Consider the following 21,982-nt stretch of genomic DNA (forward strand, 5'->3'; position numbering starts at 1 on the left):
AGGCTTAACCCACTGAACCACTCAGGTGCCCCAAGGGGATTTTTTTTTTTAAAGATTTTATTTATTTGATAGACCGGGATCACAAGTAGGCAGAGAGGCAGGCAGAGAGAAAGAGGAGGAAGAAAGCTCCCTGCCGAGCAGAGAGCCCGATGCGGGGCTCATTCTCAGGACTCTGGGATCATCACCTGAGCCGAAGGCAGAGGCTTTATTTAACCCACTGAGCCACCCAGGCGCCCCTCGAGGGGATTTTTTTAATAAAAATGTTTCCTAAACCAAAATTGGCCTGATCATATAATAGTGATGATATTTAGTGAGTACATCCCTTGTACAGAGACTAAGTATTTGAGTTGATTTTCAAATTTAAAACTAAAAATTTGAATTATTTTAATAATTTTTGTTACTGTTCTTTTTGTTTTCTTTTTCTTCACAGAGGATCTTCGAAAGTATGTCACTACTATGGTATGTGTGGCTGTGAATGGTAAACCTGTACTAGGAGTGATACATAAACCATTTTCTGAATATACAGGTAAGAAATGCACTAAAGCTTTCGAGAGTTAATGTTTTTAAGTCATACATTTGTAATACTTAACCATCCTATCAGAATCTCAGCTGTAGCTCAGCAATTATTAAGGTCAATCCCCTACCATACCTCACCCTTTTGTTGGATACAGTGAGGATTTTGTCATTGGTAATGATAATATACAATGAAGCGGAGCTTTCTAAACTTTCTTTAGTGGATAGAAACTGACAATGAGAGATAGTCAGTGTTGAGGAGTATAGTTGGACACAGACTTCCCAGCAGCTGAATTCTTTCTCTTGTGCTGTTGCAGGGGATAAGGTCCAGGGATCTTAACACATTGATTCCATGTGGGTTCTGAGATCCACCTTCAGGGACCTTAGCCAAATTTGTTGTCACATTAGAAAATAAGCTTGAGGGACACCTGAGTGGCTCAGTTGGTTAAGCAGCTGCCTTCGGCTCAGGTCATGATCCCAGCATCCTGGGATCGAGTCCCACATTGGGTTCCTTGCTCGGCAGGGAGCCTGCTCTTCTCCCTCTGCCTCTGCCTGCCATTCTGTCTGCCTGTGCTCGCTCGCTCTCCCTCTCTCTCTCTCTCTGATAAAAATCTTTAAAAAAAAAAAAAAATAAGTTTGATATTGTGGTGGTTAAGGGGAATGGCAATTTGGCAGCAGGCTAATCCTAGTATAGCCCTAAACACTTCTTCAGAGTTCAGTTTCAGAGTTCATTTGACCCTTGCCTACCCCACCTTCTTGATATAGTCATATTTGTTAGCTTTGTACAGATGGCAGGTGAGATCTTTGATCGTCATGTTGGAGTTGGGAGTATAGAATATCATGTCAAAGAGCTTCCCCTGCAGCTCAGGATGACCTTACCCAAAGTCTTTCCAGTGCTAGTGAATACTGGCATGACATTTTGGTATCAGCACAACCATTTTGCTGTAGTTTGCCGGCTAGTTTGTAGTTTCTCTCTTAGTTTCTAATAGTTTCACAGCAGTCTGTTGTGTTCCTTGGCTTGTGAACGCATCACTCTATTCTCTGTCTTCAGCCCCTCATGGCATTCTGCCTATGTCTCTGGGTTACTTCTTATGAAGACACCAGTCATACTGGATAAAAAACCCACCCTACTCTGCCGTGGCCTCATTTAACTGATTACATCTGCAATAACCCTGTTTGCAAATAAGGTCTGATTCTGCTATGCTGGCGATTAGGACTCAGTATATCTTTTGAGGGACAATAAACCGCTAACAGTCAGAACTTCAGAATGTGACCTTATTTGAAAGTCAGGTCTTTACAGGTGATTAAAGTAAGTTATCAGCATAAGATCATCCTGGATTAGGGTAGGTCCTTAAATCAATGAGAGTATCCTTATAAGAAACCAGCATTACTGAGACATGGGGTATAGGATAGGATGGTAGAGGCACAGATTAGAGTGATGCATATAAGCTAAGAAACACCAAAGATTGCTGGCAGCTGCTGGAAGCTAGAAGAGAGACATGGAATAAATTCCCCTTAGAGTGTCCAGAAGTAATAAACCCTACCAGTCCCAATATCTGGATTTTGGATTGCCAGTACATTTCATGAACTGTGAAATGTGTGAGCTTCCAAGACTGAGAAAGTAAGTTTCTCTTCTTCTAAGCCACCGTGTTTATGGTAGTTTGTCATGACAGCCCTAGGAAACAAATACACCCAGCATCCATACAGTTAGCTCTTTTGTTTACTCTGCCCTTCTCACTGTGCCTCACTGTGTGGCTGACACTGCGTAAAAAGGCTTGCTGTCAAGTGGACAGAAATGGAGACAAGGTCAGTTTTTGACTACTCTTCAAACTACTTGCTTTGAGGAATACTTTGTATCCCAGATTCCAGCTCCTCTGAGATTGGCTGAACATAGACCAAATCTGTTTTGTGTTAATCTGACCTTATATCTTCTTTTCATAATTCATACAGTTTTTACAGTTAACAATTTGATGAGCTATAAAGAATTTAATGTCATTATTGCAACAGTGTGCCTTAAAATTAATTATGTAATCTTTTTATGGTTTGTGGTTTGCTTTCACATGTTTCCTTTAATCCTTACTGCATAAGTGAGGCTACATGTTAGGCTGCTAATTTAGGCTGTTGTAATACAGTGCACCAGAATAAGAGAGCTTGAATAAAATAGTTGATTTCTCTCTTCTCTAATAGTCCATATGCAAACAGATTAGGCATGCAGGCTATTCTCTTTTTGTTGCTTTGCCTTGCTAAATTTTGGTGCCCCCTTCTGCTTGACTGAGGATGGCTCTCTGGTTTATCGGCATTTCACCAGTGAAGAGGATCAAAGGGGAGACGTGGACATTTTCTGCTAAGGGTTTGTCCTATAAGTTGCATGCATCATTTCAGCTCATATCCCATCAACCAAAACGTAGCTTGAACCCAGCCATAGGGGAGGTTTAGAAATGTGGTCTTTATTTTTTAATGGCCATCCAAAGCATCCAGTTTAAGGGTTCTGTCACTGAGGGAGAATAGAGCAAGTGGATATTGGAGCATAACTTAATTTAGCAGTATTGCTACACTTAGTATAACACATGAGAGAAGGGTACACTTACCAATACTACCACTTACAGATGAGAAAATGAGACTTAGAAGTTTGATGCATTCCTCAAGGTCATCCAGCTAAATTAGAGGAGGAAGCAACCTTGGGAATTTTATGCAATTCAGTATATCACACCACTTTCGTAATAACTCAACAATTCCTAACATTTGTATAGTGGTTAACTATTTGCAATAAACTAAATTATCTCATTTGAACCTTATGATAACTCTGTGAGACAAAGATAAGTGTTGTTAGTTTGTTTTTTTATAGATGGGAAAAGGGGCTTAGCAAAGCTCTTATGAAAGCCACATAGTTCCTAATGTTAGAGCAAGAGCTAACCACTCCTTATTAATATCTCACATTTGTTTAGTATTTTCACAGTTTATGAAATGTATTGACATAAATTCATTTCAGCCTCAAAATTACTCTGGAAAGTATGTAAAAGAGGAATTCTAGTGACTTTCAATTAAAGAAAGAAAAACAGGCATGTAAAGTTTAAGCCTTTGAAGTCCTCTTCTTTTCCTTTCTTTTTTTTTCTCTCCTCCCTCCCTCCCTCCCCTTCCTTCCTTCCTTTCTAAATTGAAGTATAGTTGACTCATTTTTTTTTATAGTGTTCCTCATTGCCTATCTATATCAGTTAGGGTTATATTTATCTGTATACAGATAAATAGGTTTTGTTTTTCTCATGTAGTAAAGATAGGCAAATGGCAGGAAGGTTCAGTTTATGATACTGTTAAGCACCTGAATCTTCTTTTTGCTTTTTCTCTTAGAAGGTAGCTTTTTGTTTGCTTGCTTACAAAGATGGGTGTTTCCAGTTTCCATGGTTTTCTTCCAGGCTGGAAGAAAGGGGAAAGAAGAGGGACAAAAAATCTATCCCAGATATTCTTTGTATTAGGAAAGAGTAACTTTAAGCCCTCTGCTCCATCTCATTAGCCAAATGTCACATGGCCCCTTTAGCTGCAAACAGCCTGCTACTCCAGAGAGAATCAGAATTGTAGTAAAGGAAATGAAGAGGAAGTTGGTACTAGATAGGTGAAGAGATTAACATTCTTTGGGTCCTGATTTCCACATCTGTTCCTTTTAGGGGTGGGAGAATAAGGATCATAAAAAATGCCCATTTAAAAAAAAATGTATTCCATAAGACTATGCATCCCCTCCCCCTAGAGTCTTAACTCCTCTAAAATAAAAAAGCCCAAAGTTTCTAACTTAGGAAAAGCTTGCGTTTCAAAATGGTTTCCTTAAGTTGTAAGAAAATGCCCTGTTCTTCTGTGATGCTGCTAAGTTGTCCAGTATGCTGGAACAAAGGCACTTGCTAGTCAGCAAACATTCCAGAAGAATCAATAAGTCCTTAATTAGGTGTGGGGTGACCTTCTGTTCCTGTATCGAAGGTGTGTTTGGCTTGTGTTCTCTTTTTGGACTGTTATTTTCAGATCCAGACTGTATATTGATACTGGCAGAGTACCAACTATCAAGTATTATATGCTAACCAGAATTTAGCTACACTTGACTATAATGGGAGCTAGATAGTATTGTTGTTGGCAGCAGGTAGAGCAAAACTGATCAAAATCCTTAATTAGAAGTATTTCACTGAGTTCGAAATCCTAAGAAGCAACAGGTACTTAAATAGTATTTTAACAAAGTAATATATAAATGTTTTAGTGTAGTAGTATATGCAAGCATTGGAAATATGTAGCTAAGTTATAATGTCTGAAATATGTAGCAAAGTAACAGTCACTTTTTATTTCCCACTCAGCTTTTTTTTTTAGCATATCCTCAGATAGAGTAAACCCATTGTTAGCTGCTATTTTACCTTTTCATGATTACCTTGTCATCATCATCAATCATTTATTTAATTACCTACTGAATTTTTTTAAAGTGCTTGAAATAATTTGTCCATGCATGTGTTAGGACAGAATTTATTGAAATTCTGTAACATGAAATACATTTTTAAAATATTAAATTACTAATTCTTATCTAAGATTATTCTGGTATTAGATAGGCTGTCTTTATTCTCTTACACAATACTGACCTCTAGAGATGCAGCACTGTAAATTCATTTCTTAATAAAACTGTTTTTACTGATCATTTCTAGAAAGAATTGAGGAAGGTTTTTTTTGTTGTTGTTGTTTTGCTTTCTCCTTTCTCATTTTTTAACTTCTTTGTGGATAATTTCAAACAAACATAAAATTGTACAGAATTTTCATATGCTCTTTAATCAAGATTTAACAGTTGAACATTTCTTTATATTTGCTTTTTTTTATGTACTTAAAAGAAAATTACAAGGATTGTGACATTTTATGCCTATATATGTCACTATGCATCTCTTAATATACTATTAATGTAATACTTATATTATGTACTATTATGAATTTAATAGTATAATTAACGTTTATTCCGTAATTGATCCCATATTCACATTTCCTCCAGTTGTTTCTAAAGTGGATTTTACAATTGGTTACTTCAAACCAAGATCTAGTCAAGTAACATGCATTTTTTTTTTGGTGGTTTTGTTAAGTTCTCTTAATCTAGAACAGCCTCCAGTCCTGTTCTTCCCCATGACATTGACATGTTGAGATCAAGTTAGTTGTTATATAATGTCCTGCTTTTTGGACTCTTCTGAATATTTCCTCAGAGTGTCATTTAACTTACTTACTTTTTATCTTCTTTTTCTTATAAAATGCAAATTAGATCTGAAGTCTTGATTGGATTAAGGTTGATTTTTGTCAAGAATACATTGTAGGTTTTCTTCATGTATTTCCTGCTGCATCATTTTATATGACATATCTAGTGTCATTATTAGTGATGCTGTAAGATGGTTCAAGTGGTCTTGACCAGATCTCTGTTATAAATTATTTTGATTCCCTTGCTATCAGCAAGTAGTCTGGAGAAATATTTTGGCACCATTTGAAATCAGGATTCTAATTCATCATTTCGCAGAATAATTTTAAGATCTATTAAAGATGTGAAATGGAATTTTCTAATTCTATTGTATTTTCTACATACATGAGCTGGAATTCTACTGAGAAATTTCTTCTATCAACTGGAGTTACTTTTTTAATCCTGAAAGGTAGTTCCTGTTAGGAAGACAAAATACACGTTTAACTTCTTTTCTTCACCAATTTCAAAGTAAGGACGTAGGGTAAAAACTACCTCCAGTGGAAACAAATGTTATTTTTTTCGATGAAGAGCAGACTTTGCCTTTATTTTTTTGATATCCTTAAGGTCTCATGGATTTTTGTATATTCACTGCTACTCAAACTACAGATACTGTTTTTTAAGTTAAATCTGTTCTTTTCCTTGCCTATTTTTACTAACTACTTTATATATGCCTTTTTGTTTAAATGCCATTATATCGTCCTTTGCCTTAGTTGTCTCCTCTGTTGGTTCTCCCCTGTGAGCAACAGTGAAATCAGTTTATTTTAGGCTCCTTGACTACCATCCCATTTTAGTAAGTCATTTCTTTTTTGATAATGTGTGTTTCTGCTGTTCATTTCTTCTGATTTAAATGGTAACCTTCGACTCTGTGAGATAACATTGACACACTTTTATTCCTATCTTTGGTTTTCTCTTAAATCCACAGTTAAATTTATTCAGTGTTGACCAACAGTGCTTTTGCTAAGAGATCTTCAGTCATCTTTTGGTTGGATAAAACTTGTCCTCTAGTAGATTACTTCAGGAGAGCTAGCTCATCCAGGTCATATTACGTGAGTTCTCACATGTGAAAAGCTTTTTCTGTAGCCTTCATTCTTGAAAAACTCTCAGCTACTTATAGACTCTTTGGTTTAGCCCTGTGTCCTTGGACTACTCTAATAAATTACCATAAACTAGAGGGCTTAAAACAGCAGAAATTTATTTTCTCACAGTTCTGAGGGCCAGAAGTCTGATAGCATGTTGTTGGCTGTGTTGTGTGCCCTCTGAAAGCTCCAGGAAAGAATCTTCCCTTGCCTCTTCCAGCTTCCAGTAGCTCTAGGTGTTCATTGACATGCCTTGATTTGTACACATACCACTCCAGTTCGTACCTCCAGTTCGCATTCTCCTGGTATATATTTCTCTGTCATCTATTTTTATAAGGACACCAATATTAGGGCCTGCTCTAATCCAATATGACCTCAACTTGAATTACATCTGCAAAGACCCTATATCCAAATGAGGTCATATTCTGAAGGTTCCCGTCGACCAGAATTTTGTAGGACACTGTATCACTCAACTATACACTCTTTTTTTTCTTGGGTAGAAACTGTTGGACTGATACGGTATCTGTGTGGGTGCATGTTGAAGCTTATTGGCAGAAAAGCTGATAATCTGATTTTCTTTCCTTTGTCAGTAAGTAGCTCAGTATTTTTGCCTGGAACCCCAAAGAGCTTTATTTTAAAAGACAAATAATAGAACTGTGATACATCTCAGATTCAGAGTTGGGATTCAGGGCAGATATCTACACAGTATGTCTCCCAGTGTGACTGTCTCCCAATCGTCTTTTATTTCAGGAACATTTTTTTGAATCAAAGTTTTAAAGATTAGTTCTATTTCATTATTTTTGTTTTTATTTCTTACAGAGTCCTGATACATGTATATTGATTCTTCTCTAATTGACTTCTGTATCTATTAACCTTCTCTCTGGTCCCCTTTATCCGTTTGCTTGTTTCACTTAATTTTTTGCTTTTCTCATTGCTTGCTGTGCTTTTGAACCAATCTGTTGCCTTTCTGTGTATCCTGTGATCGAGTGCTAAATCTTAAGTGATTTTGTCTTTTTGTTGTTGTTTGCAGTTTCTTTCCTATAATGTGAGTTCCCATTTCATATCTTCTATCTTTCTTGAGTTATTTTTTGTTCCATAGTGTTTTTTTTGTTGTTGCTTATTTATTTTTAATCGTCTTCGGATGTTGTGTTAGTTTTACTCTGCTTTAGAGAAATTTTCAAGTAGCCTGAAATATTTTAACCTTCATTCATTGTGTTTTCTTCTTAGACTTCTCAGTGGACATTGCAGTTGTACATATTTCTTATATTTGGGCCGGCCACCAGCAGTAGATGGGAAGGTGGCAGAAAAGGAGTTTGGGTTGTTCTCAGTTCAGGAAATTTCTTTTCTGTTAGAGCGAGGAAGGCATTATCTTTATTATCAGGCATCTTTTTTTTGTTTTCACTTTTTTTCTGTTTTTTTGGATCTTGTCTTGTTTTAGTAAAGTCCTTATCTTCAACCCGTTCTTTTTCTTCTGCTTGCTGTCTTCCAATTGTCTCTCATGGGGACACTTTCTGAAAGATGTTGTATGTCATCTGGTCTGTTTTGAGAACTTCACTTTGGCTCTGTGTCTTCTCCAGGCCTCCTCTTATAACTGTTCTGTTGCCATATCTCGGGCCTACTTTCAGTAGTTCTCATTTTAGATGGGACCTTTTTCTTCTGGGGAGAAATCCTGGCTGTTCTCTGAGTCCTACCACCACTGAGAGGCTTCCACCAACTCTTGACATTTCTGTGAAGCTCCTGCCATATTCCCCACACTGGGTTCAGCTCTGGCACTCATTCTACTGATCTTCGGTATTTACTTCCCTCTTTTTCATAAATTTGTGTTCATGACTATTCTTCATCTCCTTCTTATTCTTTAGCTATTGATTAAGGGTGTTATTATTTGCTCTTCTTGTTGCAGTGTATGGTTTTCAGAAAGAAGTGTGAGAGGAGTCCAAAAGACTGCCATCATCCTTGGGCAGCTCAGAAACCCAGACTCTCTGTTCGTTTTCCTTGCTTTCTCCTGCAGCCGGGAGTAAGTGGTAATGCAGCTGCTTTCACTGCTAGCCGTGGTGGACTGTGCTTTACCCCATAGTGAGTGACTGCTAGAACAGCAGTCTGATTGGGATGATTCTGAGTAAGTTTATTTTCTTGTATAGCTTGGTATAGTTAGTGAAGAAAAATATTTCAGGCCATTTCTAAGGTCTCCTCACCTTCTTAGAAATTTGTTTTATTTTGAAATCTAGAGCATTTTCTTTTTATATTCTCGTGATAAAGCAGATGTGTAAATCTAACTCACCTCTCTGTTTTGTTTATCATTAAAACCATAAATATATCAGAAGTAGATAGGAAGAGAAAATAAGAGGAGGAGAAATAGTAAGGAGGAGAAAATAGGAGGAGGAAAAAAAATTAGGAAAAAAAAACCAGGAAAAAAAAACAGGTTTTTACCTGTTTTAAATTTTGAATTATTCAGGGTAACTAGTTGTCTTTATGTCCTAGGTTGTCATAGTTGAGTTCCCCAGGAACCAGACTTTTGGGATAGAGATTAGCATGCAGGATATTCAGGAAAGACTACCTTGAGATCAAAGTTGTGTAAGGTAGGGAAGGAAGCCATTTTAGGTACAGAGAGATAATTGATGCAGTATTATTTAGCACCTCACTGGGAGGTGTAGCCTGGGAGTTCTTAAGCCAAGTTTTTAGTAGTTATTATCTGAGGTTGGGCAGGATTACATGGCCTTTTTAGCTTTGTCTTAATATTTACCTATCTTAATGTATAAAAATGTTAAATATTACTCGTTCTCAGAAAAAAAGTATTTCTGTTTTTGGGGAGAACATACAAGTAATTCTGGGGAAAAGGTTATTTTGTTGGTCAATTCTTGACACTTCGAGTTCCTGTTTCAAAAAGTTTCAGTGCTATTAATGAATATTATATTTCCTTTTCAGCTTGGGCAATGGTAGACGGTGGGTCCAATGTGAAAGCCCGCACTTCCTACAATGAGAAGACCCCAAGGATCGTAGTGTCACGCTCACATTCAGGAATGGTCAAACAGGTTGCTCTTCAGACTTTTGGAAACCAGACTACCATTATCCCAGCTGGTGGTGCTGGTACGTTGCAACTCCCCTGTAGTGCTGGGGACAGTGTTAAGGCTTATGTTGGGAGAAAGATTTCGTATTCCTGTGCTTGGGAAAAAAGTGAGAATGGAGAATGTACTTTGCAGACAGACATGGTCTCCTGCTTAGTTATCTCTAGGGTGAGATTTCAGTCATACGTGCCTTCTTGTTAGAAAGGACCTCACAGTCGCGCCTGGGTGGCTCGTTAGGATGAGCGTCCATACTGATTTCCCTGCTTGGCGAGGGGGCCTGCTGCTCCCTCTTCCTCTGTCTGCTGCTCCCCCTGCTTGTGCATGTGCGCTCTCTCTCTCTCACTGTGAAATAGATAAATAAAATCTTTTAAAAAAAAGGAAAGAAAAGAATGAAACCACCTCACAGTAGGGCCAATAGTCTCACTACAGTGACTGCTATTCCTCAAATACTACAAAAGCATCTTCATGTCAGTGATGTATCAGCAACAATGGTTTTATATATGATGTAATTTCAAAGTAATTGTTCTGTTAGGCTAACTGTAGGACTGTCAGGGAGAGAAGGGAAGATCAAGCACAGTCCAATGCTCTCTGTGGCCCCAAGATGCCAGGGATCCTCATAAGTATTACTAGGATGATTAAACCCTGGGCACTTGTAACACCTTTGAACTCCTCAGCTTGTATGTCCGGCATGAGCCAGAGTCTGGGGGCCACTCTGCTTACTGGTATGTTCTGCTCTGTTTTATTACCTGCTGCTGATCAGGGGTCAGCTTACTTTTTCCGAAAGACCGGAGAGTAAATATTTCAGGCTTTATGAGCCACGTGTAGACTCTCTTGCCTACTGTTCTTGGATTTTTGTTTTGTCAGCACCCTTTAAAAATATGAAAACCATTCATAGCTTGAAGGTTGTACAGAAATAGTGCATGGCCTGGATTTGGCTCGCAGGCCATTTGCCTGCCCTTGTTTTGAGTGCTGTTTAATATGACAGAAGTGTTTTAATTCAAATAAATAAGAAATTATAGTCAGAAATGTGTGTTTGAAAACCTTTTCAGTATAGTAATAAAGGGAAGAATAATGCTTATTAACTTTTAAGCCTAATAGTTTTAATTTAGTGATTACATATATGTACCTTACTTAGTATGACTTTATTATTTCCCTGTAAGCCCTCTGTTAATGTTGGTTAGGAAGGGTAATGTTCAGAATACCCAGTATGAATGGGATAAACCAGATTCAAGACCTGGTTTCTTCTCTTTGTTTAATTATTTTTAAAAAATTCTGCCTCATCAAAAAAAAAAAAAAAAAAAAAATTCTGCTTCATTACAAAAAAGACTTAAGATTGTGTTATTTTGTCTTCTTTCAAATCCAGTGTTCCTAGAAATTCAGATGAAATCCATGGATATTTAGCTTCAGTATAGTATTCCACATTCACAAAGTAGATTTAAATTTAAAAGATTATAGATGTGTATTTGGTTACACTTGAGAATAGCTTTACATTATATATTTTTTGCTCATTTGGATTTAATGTCTGCACTGTTTACTTTCTTGAGAAAAGAACAAAACTATTTTTTTAAGATTTTATTTATTTATTTGACAGACAGAAATCACAAGGCAGAGAGAGAGAGGAGGAAGCAGGCTCCTCGCTGAGCAGAGAGCCCAATGCAGGGCTTGATCCTAGGACCCTGGGATCATGACCTGAGCCGAAGGCAGAGGCTTTAACCTCCTGAGCCACCCAGGTGCCCCAGAACAAAAATATTTTTAAATAATTTTAGATTTCACAGTTGTAGAGATAGTATAGAGAACTCCTGCCTGTTGTGTGCTGTTATTTTTCACAATTACTCTTAAAAAGTAAGCTACTTTTTAAATCTTTTGAGTTGTAATCTAAATTCTTTGTTTACCTTTTAGGTTATAAAGTTTTAGCACTCTTGGATGTGCCTGATAAAAGTCAAGAAAAAGCTGATTTATATATCCATGTGACATATATCAAAAAATGGGATATATGTGCTGGCAATGCCATCTTAAAAGCCCTTGGGGGGCATATGACTACCCTGAGTGGTGAAGAAATCAGTTACACTGGTTCCGACGGCATTGAAGGAGGGCTTCTTGCTAGCATCAGAATGAACCACCAAGCTCTGGTCAGAAAACTCCCAGATCTAGAGAAGACAGGACATAAATAAGCAAAGGCAATCACAGATCACAGCTCTTCCTCAGTTGAACAGTCAACCTGAAGCGTCTGGGGGCTTCAAATGCATCGGTGGAGACTCTGCATGGTTAAGGCCATCCTGAACTTTTTAAGTATTTATGAAGCATCAGAGACTTACTTTCCCTGTAATAGGATGCAAGATCAGGGAAAGTGGGTTGCTTCCTGTCTCAAGTATTGTCTTTATTTTTGAGACTATTTTCGTATGGTTGTCCTACACAAAGCACCCACACACACACATGCATACACACACACACACACATTTGTGAATTGAAATCTATAGCTGAGTCTACATTGTTATGAGTCACCATGTTCACACAACATCATGAATCTTCACTATTTGTTAGTATTTTCATACAGAATTGGGCTGAAGAAAGGATTGATTTTGTGTAGATTTAATACTACTTTACAGTTGTATCTCATTGAAAATAAAGTAATTGGGGGTTTTTATCCCTAATTCAGATGGAAAGCACAAGAAGCCACACATTCATTAATATGCAACAAATGCTCTATTTATCTGTTGTTACTGAATATTTCTTATGGATTAAAAAAGAAAAAACTTAAATTGTTTTTTTTTTTCTTTGAAATTTTAATAATAAGTTCACCAGCTAGTTGAGAATATAGCTATATGATGATTGCGTTGTAATTGTAGTTTCTGTGTGTGTATTTTTGTTTTGCTTTTTGTTTTGGTACAGAAAAGTGTATTTGTACCCATCGGTCCAACATTCCTGCCATCTTACTCTTGATTTTTGTTTGCTCTGTGGACATTGCATGGTCCCATCCTTTCCCTCCTAACCAACATTTGGTCTTCAACACGTAAGGTTTGGATTAAGGTTTCAGGGTTAGCACTAGGATTTTGGTACATGTTCTCCTTAGGGATAAATTATGCACTATAAGAATATAAATTATTGTTAGTTGAGTCATTTGATATTACACAAATTGAGCTAGCTTTCCTTATTTTCAAAAGTTTTAGTACTTTTTAAAAACTTTGCCAGGTTTGTATGTAGAGGTTCTATCCTTACCAAGAATGATTTATGGTTGCTTTCACCATTAATAAATGGATCTGACCTAATCTCAAAGTAGTAATTTTTAATATATTTTAATGTTTCTGTTCAGATTAAAATAACAAAGGTTAATGTTACTTTTTGATTAATTTCTCTTTTAATTCAGTAGGCAGAATCTGACTGGAAGAAAGGTGGCATATTCACTGTGTCACTGTAATTAGATCCTTGTTTTGTGAATTTCATTGGGATGTTGGATTTCTGTTAGTATGTTATCTGGAAACTTCGTGTAAACAGTACCGTTATTTCATGTGACTTTGATGTCCTTGTATTTTATAATATACTGATTAGAGGGGAAGGGGATTGCTCATTGTTTTCTTCTTCCTTTTCTTTAAAACAATTTTCCATTTCTTTTCCTATCTTAGAGGTAAAATTGACCAAAGAATGGACATCCTCTTCTGGTGGAATGTGCATACAATTTTAGGCCTGAGTTTTATAGTCTCCAGAGTCCTTTCATTCCTCCTTAGGGAACTGAATTTAGTACAAAGCACATGTTTCCACCCAGTCTCTAGCAACTGGTCACAGACCTGAAAGTGTAGTGGGCCTCAATAGGTAAGATTTGGTTCAGTGAAAATTCATACAAAGTTTTGGTAGTTGGAACACTCGATATTTAAACAGGACTTAGGGGAGTCAGAATAGAATATGGGAGACCTCATCTTTTTACTTTTCAATTAAACAATATTTTTTTTCCTCAGGAGAGATGGCAGAGGCATATACTCTTTCCAGAGTCCATGGTATAAGCATTTATTTTAATTGTAATGTATCAGAAATGGGGCAAGAAGACTGGCATATTAAGAAATGGCATTTAATTGTGGAGTTTTTTTTTTAAATATTACATGGAAACTTTGTAATTTAATGGAAATGAAACTAGATCATATTACCAAGCATGATCGCTTTCGTTTTATTTTTAATTCCATTAATCTGCATGTAGATAATGACTTTGCGAAGGGCTTGTGTTGTGTACAAAAATTAAGATATTGGCTGACAGATTAATGCATTATTTTTATAATTTGTTGGGTATAGTCTAGTTACTAATGGTTTTTACGTGGTTTTGTAGAAAATTCATTTTTAATTTTTTTTCTAAAAGATAATGTACATTATAGAACTAATATAAGTAAAAAGAACAGTATTTATATTTATTAATGTGAGACATTTCCATGCCAGAACATACCAGTAAAACACCATGAATAAGTGAGGCATGTACTATCTCTCAGAATTACATAAATTACTTCTAAAATGTAGCAAAATAACTAGAGTTGAACTTTTAGTGAGCCTCACCTCCCCAACTCCTGGTCTTCCCTTTCCTTTATCTTTGCCCTCATTTAGAGCACAATGTTCCCTTAAACTTGAGTTTTACACATCACATTTAGTAAAAGTAGTGGCATCAGTAGCTTCAGTATATATTAGCTGTCCCTTTGCTCTGGCCTTCGTCTCTACCTCATTCCCTGGTTCTACAGCCTGTTGATGTTCTTCTATATCTGCCCCTCTTTCTGGACCAGTATTCTCCCTCAAAACTTAACCCCTGAGTTCTCTCCTAGACCCACTTCTTTCAAGATTGACTGCTGAAATATTATGGTAGAACTGAGTTAAGTTCTTAGGGAGATGAAGCTGGGCAAGAATTCTGGTTGACCATCACTCCTCAAAGATGTTCTCAAAAGATAAAGGAAAATCACGTTCAAAACCACAAATATTTACACAATCGAGTCTAATCCAGTGCTTCTGTCTTTACAAAGCATTTCTCCAGATCCTTTCTTCACAGAATGAAAATGCAGAAGATACAAGAATTAGGTATATAAGCCTGCTAATGAAAACCTCCTTTTTCTGTTGGCTTTCATACTTGTGTCCCTATTTCAGTTGAGATTACAAAGGGCCTACAAGGTGGGTCATATTTGGTATTCAATTGTCCTCTTTAATTGTATTTTTTCTGGATTTTATTATTTTTCTGGATTTTAAATCAGCATTCAGATGAATAGTTTATGGCTATATGATGAATCTAATAAGTGTTTAGTTCATGAATCTAACAATTGTGCAAATTCTGTTCGCTTGGTGCTCCCCTTGAATAATGGGCAGATTGGGTTGGAGGAAGTAGGGTAAGTAGATAAGAAGAGGGTGGGAAGGAAGAAAGCTCCAGGGAAGGGTAGGAGAGGGAGAATGCAGAGCAAAAAAGCCTCCCTCTCTGCCTTGAGCCCTGGGATCAGGAACTCTGCCCTTGTCTCAGATGTTAAAAAATTGGATCTCACTTGGGCTTTGAAGGTGACAACTATCTCTGATAGCAACGCAAAAGTAAAGAAAGCTGGGGTGGCACCACCCCCAGTTCCTCAAGAGAATATCCAGCTTGCCTCTCCTTTGATAACACCTTAAAAATGGCCTCATGGAGACAATCTTTGGCAGGTTAAAAATAGAATCTACTTGGGTTATTCTAGCTTCAGCTATTTATCTTGGCTATGTGTTGACTGGTCCTGCACAGAAACTGATTTTTCATTTTTGATCTTGGTTGAATCTGAGCTATATTATTTGCAGTATATGCCTATAAAAAAGTCTGTCTTGTAACTGTTATATAAAATAAACCTAGTCTATGGTTTCATTTTTATTCTAAAAAAAAGTTGTGCCTTAACAATAGGGCATTGTATGTTAATAAGGGAAAATAAAATCTTTTTTTAATAGATGGGGAAAATAAGAACTTTTTGCCATTAAAATTTAAGTTCTTGTAACATTTTTAATATTAGAGTTGGGGGAAATTCATTAAAGTTAAATACAATTGATATAAACTTATTTTTGCATAACCTAGCATTTACAACTAAAGTACATTTTTATAAGAACTGGCATCTTGATGTATATAGGTCTGAAATGATACTTCATCCTTTGGTTTTTAATTTGAATTACTACAAGACCAGGATAAGGTATATTTAAAATTTTTTTTCTTTTAAATTTTTAGTGTACTATTATATTTGTTCTACTAGTCCTCTGAGTTGCTTTGGTTTTTAAAAAAATAGCTATTCATGATACCATATCAATAATTTATTAATGCTAAAAGATACTATGTGTTATGTGACTTAACAAACCAGAACAGTTCCTGGATTGAGGGGGGGAGGGGTTTGATTAGCAGTTACTAAGAGGGCAAGAAGAATTGAACTTTGTATTTCAAAAGGTTTTGGTTTTATGAGGTGCTGTTTATGTAAGATACATATATATGATTTATTTTTAATCAAAGCCTGGCAGGTATTAGCATTCCAGTTTACTATTGGTTTCTGTTTAAAAGTTATTTTTAAAATTGGATAGTGAATTAATTCTGTGGGAAAATGAGATTTATAAAAGAAGTAGTTTTTTTTTTTTAAGGTAAAATAATATAAGCCAAACTTGTAGAAGTTAAGGCTGATGAATAATATTAAAGCAACATTACATATTGTGTTTGTAAGTGTTCTCTAAAGTATTATAATTAAGGTTAATTTGTATAAATTACAAAAGCAGAAACTGTGATGTTTGATTAGTAGTATGTTCTGTTAAAATTCCTCTTGAGGTATGTTCTACACATAGTTATTCAGGAAAGACTTGATCATCTTGTATTTTTTTAAATAGGAAATACAGCATGCCAAGTCATCATTAGATCAGTTAGCCTAGAAAGACTTAATCTCTCTCCACAAATTATCTCTTCTAAACTGTCTTCATCGTTTATGCTGAGTTGAAGAGGTAACATTTAAGGACTTTAATTCATGTTTAAAAATACGGACTTTCAATTTCCGTGTAGCATTACATCCTCCACTGGCAGGAGCCAAAGCTAGTCTTATAGTCTAACAAGAGAGAACTTGTTCTGCCATGATAAACTGTGGTGCTCCCAATGGATTCCCCCCCCACCCCATTTAATGATGTTACTTAAGCTTCTGGATGTATATATACGCATGGGGTTGAGTTTACACATAATGGTGTTTCCTGCTCATATCCCTGCCTCTTCAGACTTTGTTTTTTTAATAGACCTCACTTCTGTAGATCTTTTTTCTTATAATGGGCTAACATTGATGAGAGGAATTAAAAATAAATACCTTTGAGTACTCCTGCCCTAATCACACATTTAAAGCTATGGAGGAGCTAGTCCCATTTCCTGGTGCCAAGCCATGCTTGGGCACCATACTTCTCTTGGCATGCTGTATCCTGCCTCACGCACAGCACCAAATTAAGGGGGTCCTGACTTTAATCTCTACTGAGAAGTTAACTCTTCTCCGTGTTTTTAGAGCAGTTATTTTGTACCTCACCTATAGCACTCATTTTTATATGTGCTGTTGTAAATTTCTTAAGGACAGGGATTGTGTCTTGGTGATCTTTGTATTGTATTTCCACATCAACCCCAGCAGCTAGCCCAGTGTCTTGAATAAATTAGGTGCTTAATGTGTGTTGAACTAAATTGAATAAAGAAGTACTACTAGAATAAGCATTTTTCATGCTTTGATTGGGTAAACTGATTGTTTTGTTGACTCTGTCAATATTTATGATTATCACCTCATGCACACTAAATTATTTTTTAAAGTTTTGCTTTCTTTAGATACTACCCCATGGACATTTATTTAGCTCTAGAAAATGTGATTGCTTCCAATGAAATGACTGTCCCAAACTCTCTGCTCCTGGATATACTTTGCCAAACTGAAATTTGAATATTCTGAATAAATTGGTCATGTCTGAAAGAAATGGTGTGCTGCATCTGCCTTTCCCACCTCTTCTTTTTTTAAAACTAGGGTGACATACATGCATATATGTGTTTACCATTTTAACCATTTGTAAGTGCACAATTCAGTGGCATTAAATACATTCACAATGTTGGACAACCGTCACCACCATGCTTTTGAAGAACCTGTTCATCATCATAAACACAAACTCGACCCATTGAGTCCCTCCCCATTCCCCCTTCACCTCAGCCCCTGGAGCTACTCTTTTCTATGAATGCATCAGCTTTTGAACTAATTTTCTGAGATTCTCTCACCATGTATAGGAAAGCCATCTCTTTGAGAAGGGGTGTACAAGATAAATGTAGTCGTAGCAAAATTACATCTTGCATTCTTAGATTTGTTTAAGATAGAGGGAGTTTAGAAAAAGCAAAAGAAGCTAAGGACAAATATATAGAAAGGTAGTAATAGAAACAGTGTGATTAGAACGATCTCCAAGGTGCTTGTTTTCCTCAAGTCTTACAGATAATAAAAAGATGTCATCAGCCCCATATTATAAATTCGGTTATTTCATATCTTTGACTTCTGCATCAGCAGATGTATACTATTTGTTAATATAAATAATAGAGAATTCTATTCTACATCCTAATAAAAAATTAGGATATAGACCATTATTTTAAAAATTGTTTATAAAATCTGAGTATTTTGAAAGCACAAAAACTTTAATCTGAAGTATAGTTGACACAATATTATGTTAGTTTCAGGTGTACAATGCTGAATTACAATTCTATACATTGTGTTATGCTCTCCAGAAGGGTAGCTATCGTCTACTGTCATTATGTGCTAGTATCACACCAGTGATTACATTGTCTATGCTGTATCTTTTATCCTGGTGACTTGTTCATCCCATAACTGGAAACCTGTGCCTTCAACTCATCTTCCCTATTGTGCCCATTCTCCCACGCCCTTCCCTCTGGTAATTACCAGTTTGTCTTCTATATTTATGGGATGAGTCTGTTTCTGTTTTTTGTTTGTTTGTTTTTTTTTTTCATTTGTTTTTTAGATCCCACATATAAGTAAAATCATATGGTATTTGTCTTTTGCTGTCTGACTTACTTCTGTTAGCATAATATAGTCTAGGTCCATTCATGTTGTCACAAATGGCAAGATAGCAATCTTCTTTTTTTCTTTTAAGGCTGAGTAATTTTCCGTGGTATACATACCACATCTTTCTCCCTTCATCTATCAATGGACACTTGGTTTGCTTCCATATCTTGGTTATTGTAAAAAATCCTGCAATAAACAAAGGGCTTCAAATATCTTTTTGAATTAGCATGTGCTTTTTCTTTGGGTAAATACAAAGTAGTGGACTTACTGGCTTATGTATATTTCTAATTTAAAAAATTTTTTTAAAGATTTTTTATCACACATGAGAGCACAGAAGGAGAGTGAGAGGGAGAAGCAGACCTCCCACTAAGTGGAGAGCCCTATGTAGGACACGATCCCAGAACGCTGAGAGCATGACCTGAGCCAAAGGCAGACACTTAACCCACTGAGCCATCCAGGTACGCTTGCAGTATTTCAATTTTTAAATTTCTGAGGAATCTTCACACCTTTTCCCACAATTGTTGAACCAATTTACATTTCCACCAACAGTGCATAAGGGTTCCTTTTTCTCCATATTCTTATTAACAGCTGTTGCTTCTTTTCCTTTTGATATTAGCCATTCTGACAGGTATAAAGTGATAATCTCATTGTTTTGATTTGCATTTCCTTGATCATGAGTGATGTTGAGCAGCTTTGCATGTGTCTGTTGGCCACCTGTATGTCTTCTTTGTAATGTTTTTTCAGTTCCTCTGCCCATTTTTTTTTTTTTTTAAAGAAACACTGGATCCTTTTTTTAAATTTTAAATTCTGGCATAGTTAACATACAGTGTTATATTAGTTTCAGGTGTACAATATAGGGATTCAACACTTTCATTCACCACCCAATGTTCATCACGTGTGCACTCCTTAATCCCCATCACCTATTTTACCCATCCACCACCCACCTCCCCTCTGGTAAACATCTGTTCTCTATAGTTAAGTGTCTGTTTCTTGGCTGGTGTCTTTTCTTTGTTCATTTGTCTTTTCTTAAATTCCACATATGAGTGAAATTACATAGTATTTGTCTTTCTCTGACTAACTTATTTTGCTTAGCATTATACTCTCTAGCTCCATGTCATTGCAGATGGCAAGACTTCATTCCTTTTATAGCTGAATAATATTCCATTTAAAATATATACCACTTCAAGGGTGCCTGGGTGGCTCAGTGGTTAAGCCGCTGCCTTCGGCTCAGGTCATGATCTCAGGGTCCTGGGATCGAGTCCCGCATCGGGCTCTCTGCTCTGCAGGGAGCCTGCTTCCTCCTCTCTCTCTCTCTCTGCCTGCCTCTCTGCCTACTTGTGATTTCTCTCTGTCAAATAAATAAATAAAATCTTTAAAAAAAAAATAAAATAAAATATATACCACTTCTTGGGGTGCCTGGGTGGCTCAGTGAATTAAGCCGCTGCCTTCGGCTTGGGTCATGATCTCAGTGTCCTGGGATAGAGCCCCGCATCGGGCTCTTTGCTCAGTGGGGAGCCTGCTTCTCTCTCTCTCTGCCTGACTCTCTGCCTACTTGTGATCTCTCTGTCAAATAAATAAATAAAATCTTAAAATATATATATATATATAATATATAATATATAACACTTCTTTATTCATTCATCTATTGATGAACACTTGGGCTGCTTCCATAATTTGGGTATTATAAATAATGCTGCTATAAACATAGTAGTGCATATATCCCTTTGAACTAATGTTTTTTTGTGTTTTGGGGGTAAAAACCCAATTGTGTAATTATTGGATCTTAGGGTAGTTCTATTTTTAACTTTTTGAGGAAGTTCCATACTGTTTTCCATAATGGCTACTCCAGTTTTTATTCCCAGTAACAGTGCTAAAAGAGTTCCTTTTTCTCCACATCCTTGTCAATAGTTGTTTCTTGGGTCTTTTAATTTTGCTGTTCTGACAGGTGTGAGGTGATATCTCATTGTCATTTTGATTTGCATTTCCCTGATGAGAAGTGACGCTGAGCATCTTTTCATATGTCTGTTGGCCAACTGGATGTCCTCTTCGGAGAAATATCTGTTCATGTCTTCTGCCCATTTTTAATCATATTATTTGGGGTTTTGGTTTTTTTTTTTTTTTTTTTTTTTTTTGGCATTGAGTTGTGTAATGTCATTATATATTTTGGACATTAACGTCTTACTGGATATGCCATTTGCAAATGTCTTCCTCCATTCAGCAGGTTGCCTTTTGTTTTGTTTCTTTCTTTCTTTGTGCAGAACTTTTTAGTTTGATGAAGTCTGAATAGTTTATTTGGCTTTTGTTTCCCTTGCCTGAGGCGACATATGTAGAAAAATGTTATTAAAGCCAAAGTCTGAGAGATTACTGTCTATGTTTTCTTCTAGGAATTGCATGGTTTCAGGTCTCACATTTAGGTCTTTTGTCCATTCTGAGTTTGTTTTTGTGTATGGTGTAAGAAAGTAGTCCATTTTCATTCTTTTGCATGTGGCTGTCTAGTTTACCCAGCACCTTTCATTGAAGAGACTGTTTTTTTCCCCATTGTGTATATATTATTGTCTCCTTTGTTGTAGATTAATTGACCATATGGTGTGGATTTCTTTCTGGGCTCTCTATTCTGTTGCATTGACCTATGGGCCTGTTTTTGTGCCCCCACCATACTGTTTTGGTTACTATAGCTTTGTAGTATATCTTGAAATCTGAGATTAGCACAGAAACATTTTTAAATGTCTCAGCTCTTAAACAATTTCAAGGATTATTTTCTTCCACCCTTTTAACTCTTTAAGGTGGCTTTTTTTTTCTTTTTTTTTTTTAAAGATTTTATTTATTTAAGAGAGATGGGGGTAGAGGAAGAGGGAGAAGCAGATTCCCTGCTGAGCAGGGCTCTATCACCAGACCCCAGGATTATGACCTAAGCCAAAGGCAGACACTTAACTGACAGAGCCACCCAGGTGCCCCTTTGGGAGGCTCTTACCAGGAATATCATTTTAGAGTTTCCAAAGTACTTCAACCCAGGTTCAAGTTTTCCCAGAAGAGGGATGACCCTGAGAGTGCCAAGTACCACCTGATATTTCAGAGATTATATAC

At 36.5% G+C, this 21,982-nt stretch overlaps 1 protein-coding gene across 1 annotated transcript in view; it reads left to right on the forward strand.

The window, feature by feature from the left end:
• The window catches only part of BPNT2 (3'(2'), 5'-bisphosphate nucleotidase 2), a 36,901-nt gene extending 19,085 nt beyond the window's left edge, over window positions 1-17,816 (forward strand). The window contains exons 3-5 of the mRNA XM_059166408.1: window positions 431-526; window positions 9,745-9,906; window positions 11,784-17,816. Coding sequence (XP_059022391.1) covers window positions 431-526; window positions 9,745-9,906; window positions 11,784-12,055 — 530 coding nt within the window. The 3' untranslated portion in view covers window positions 12,056-17,816. The remainder of the gene's footprint in view (window positions 1-430; window positions 527-9,744; window positions 9,907-11,783) is intronic.
• The last annotated feature ends 4,166 nt before the right edge of the window (window positions 17,817-21,982 follow it).

The sequence above is a fragment of the Mustela lutreola genome, chromosome 3 (assembly GCF_030435805.1).
Source record: "Mustela lutreola isolate mMusLut2 chromosome 3, mMusLut2.pri, whole genome shotgun sequence".
Taxonomy (NCBI): Eukaryota; Metazoa; Chordata; class Mammalia; order Carnivora; family Mustelidae; genus Mustela; species Mustela lutreola.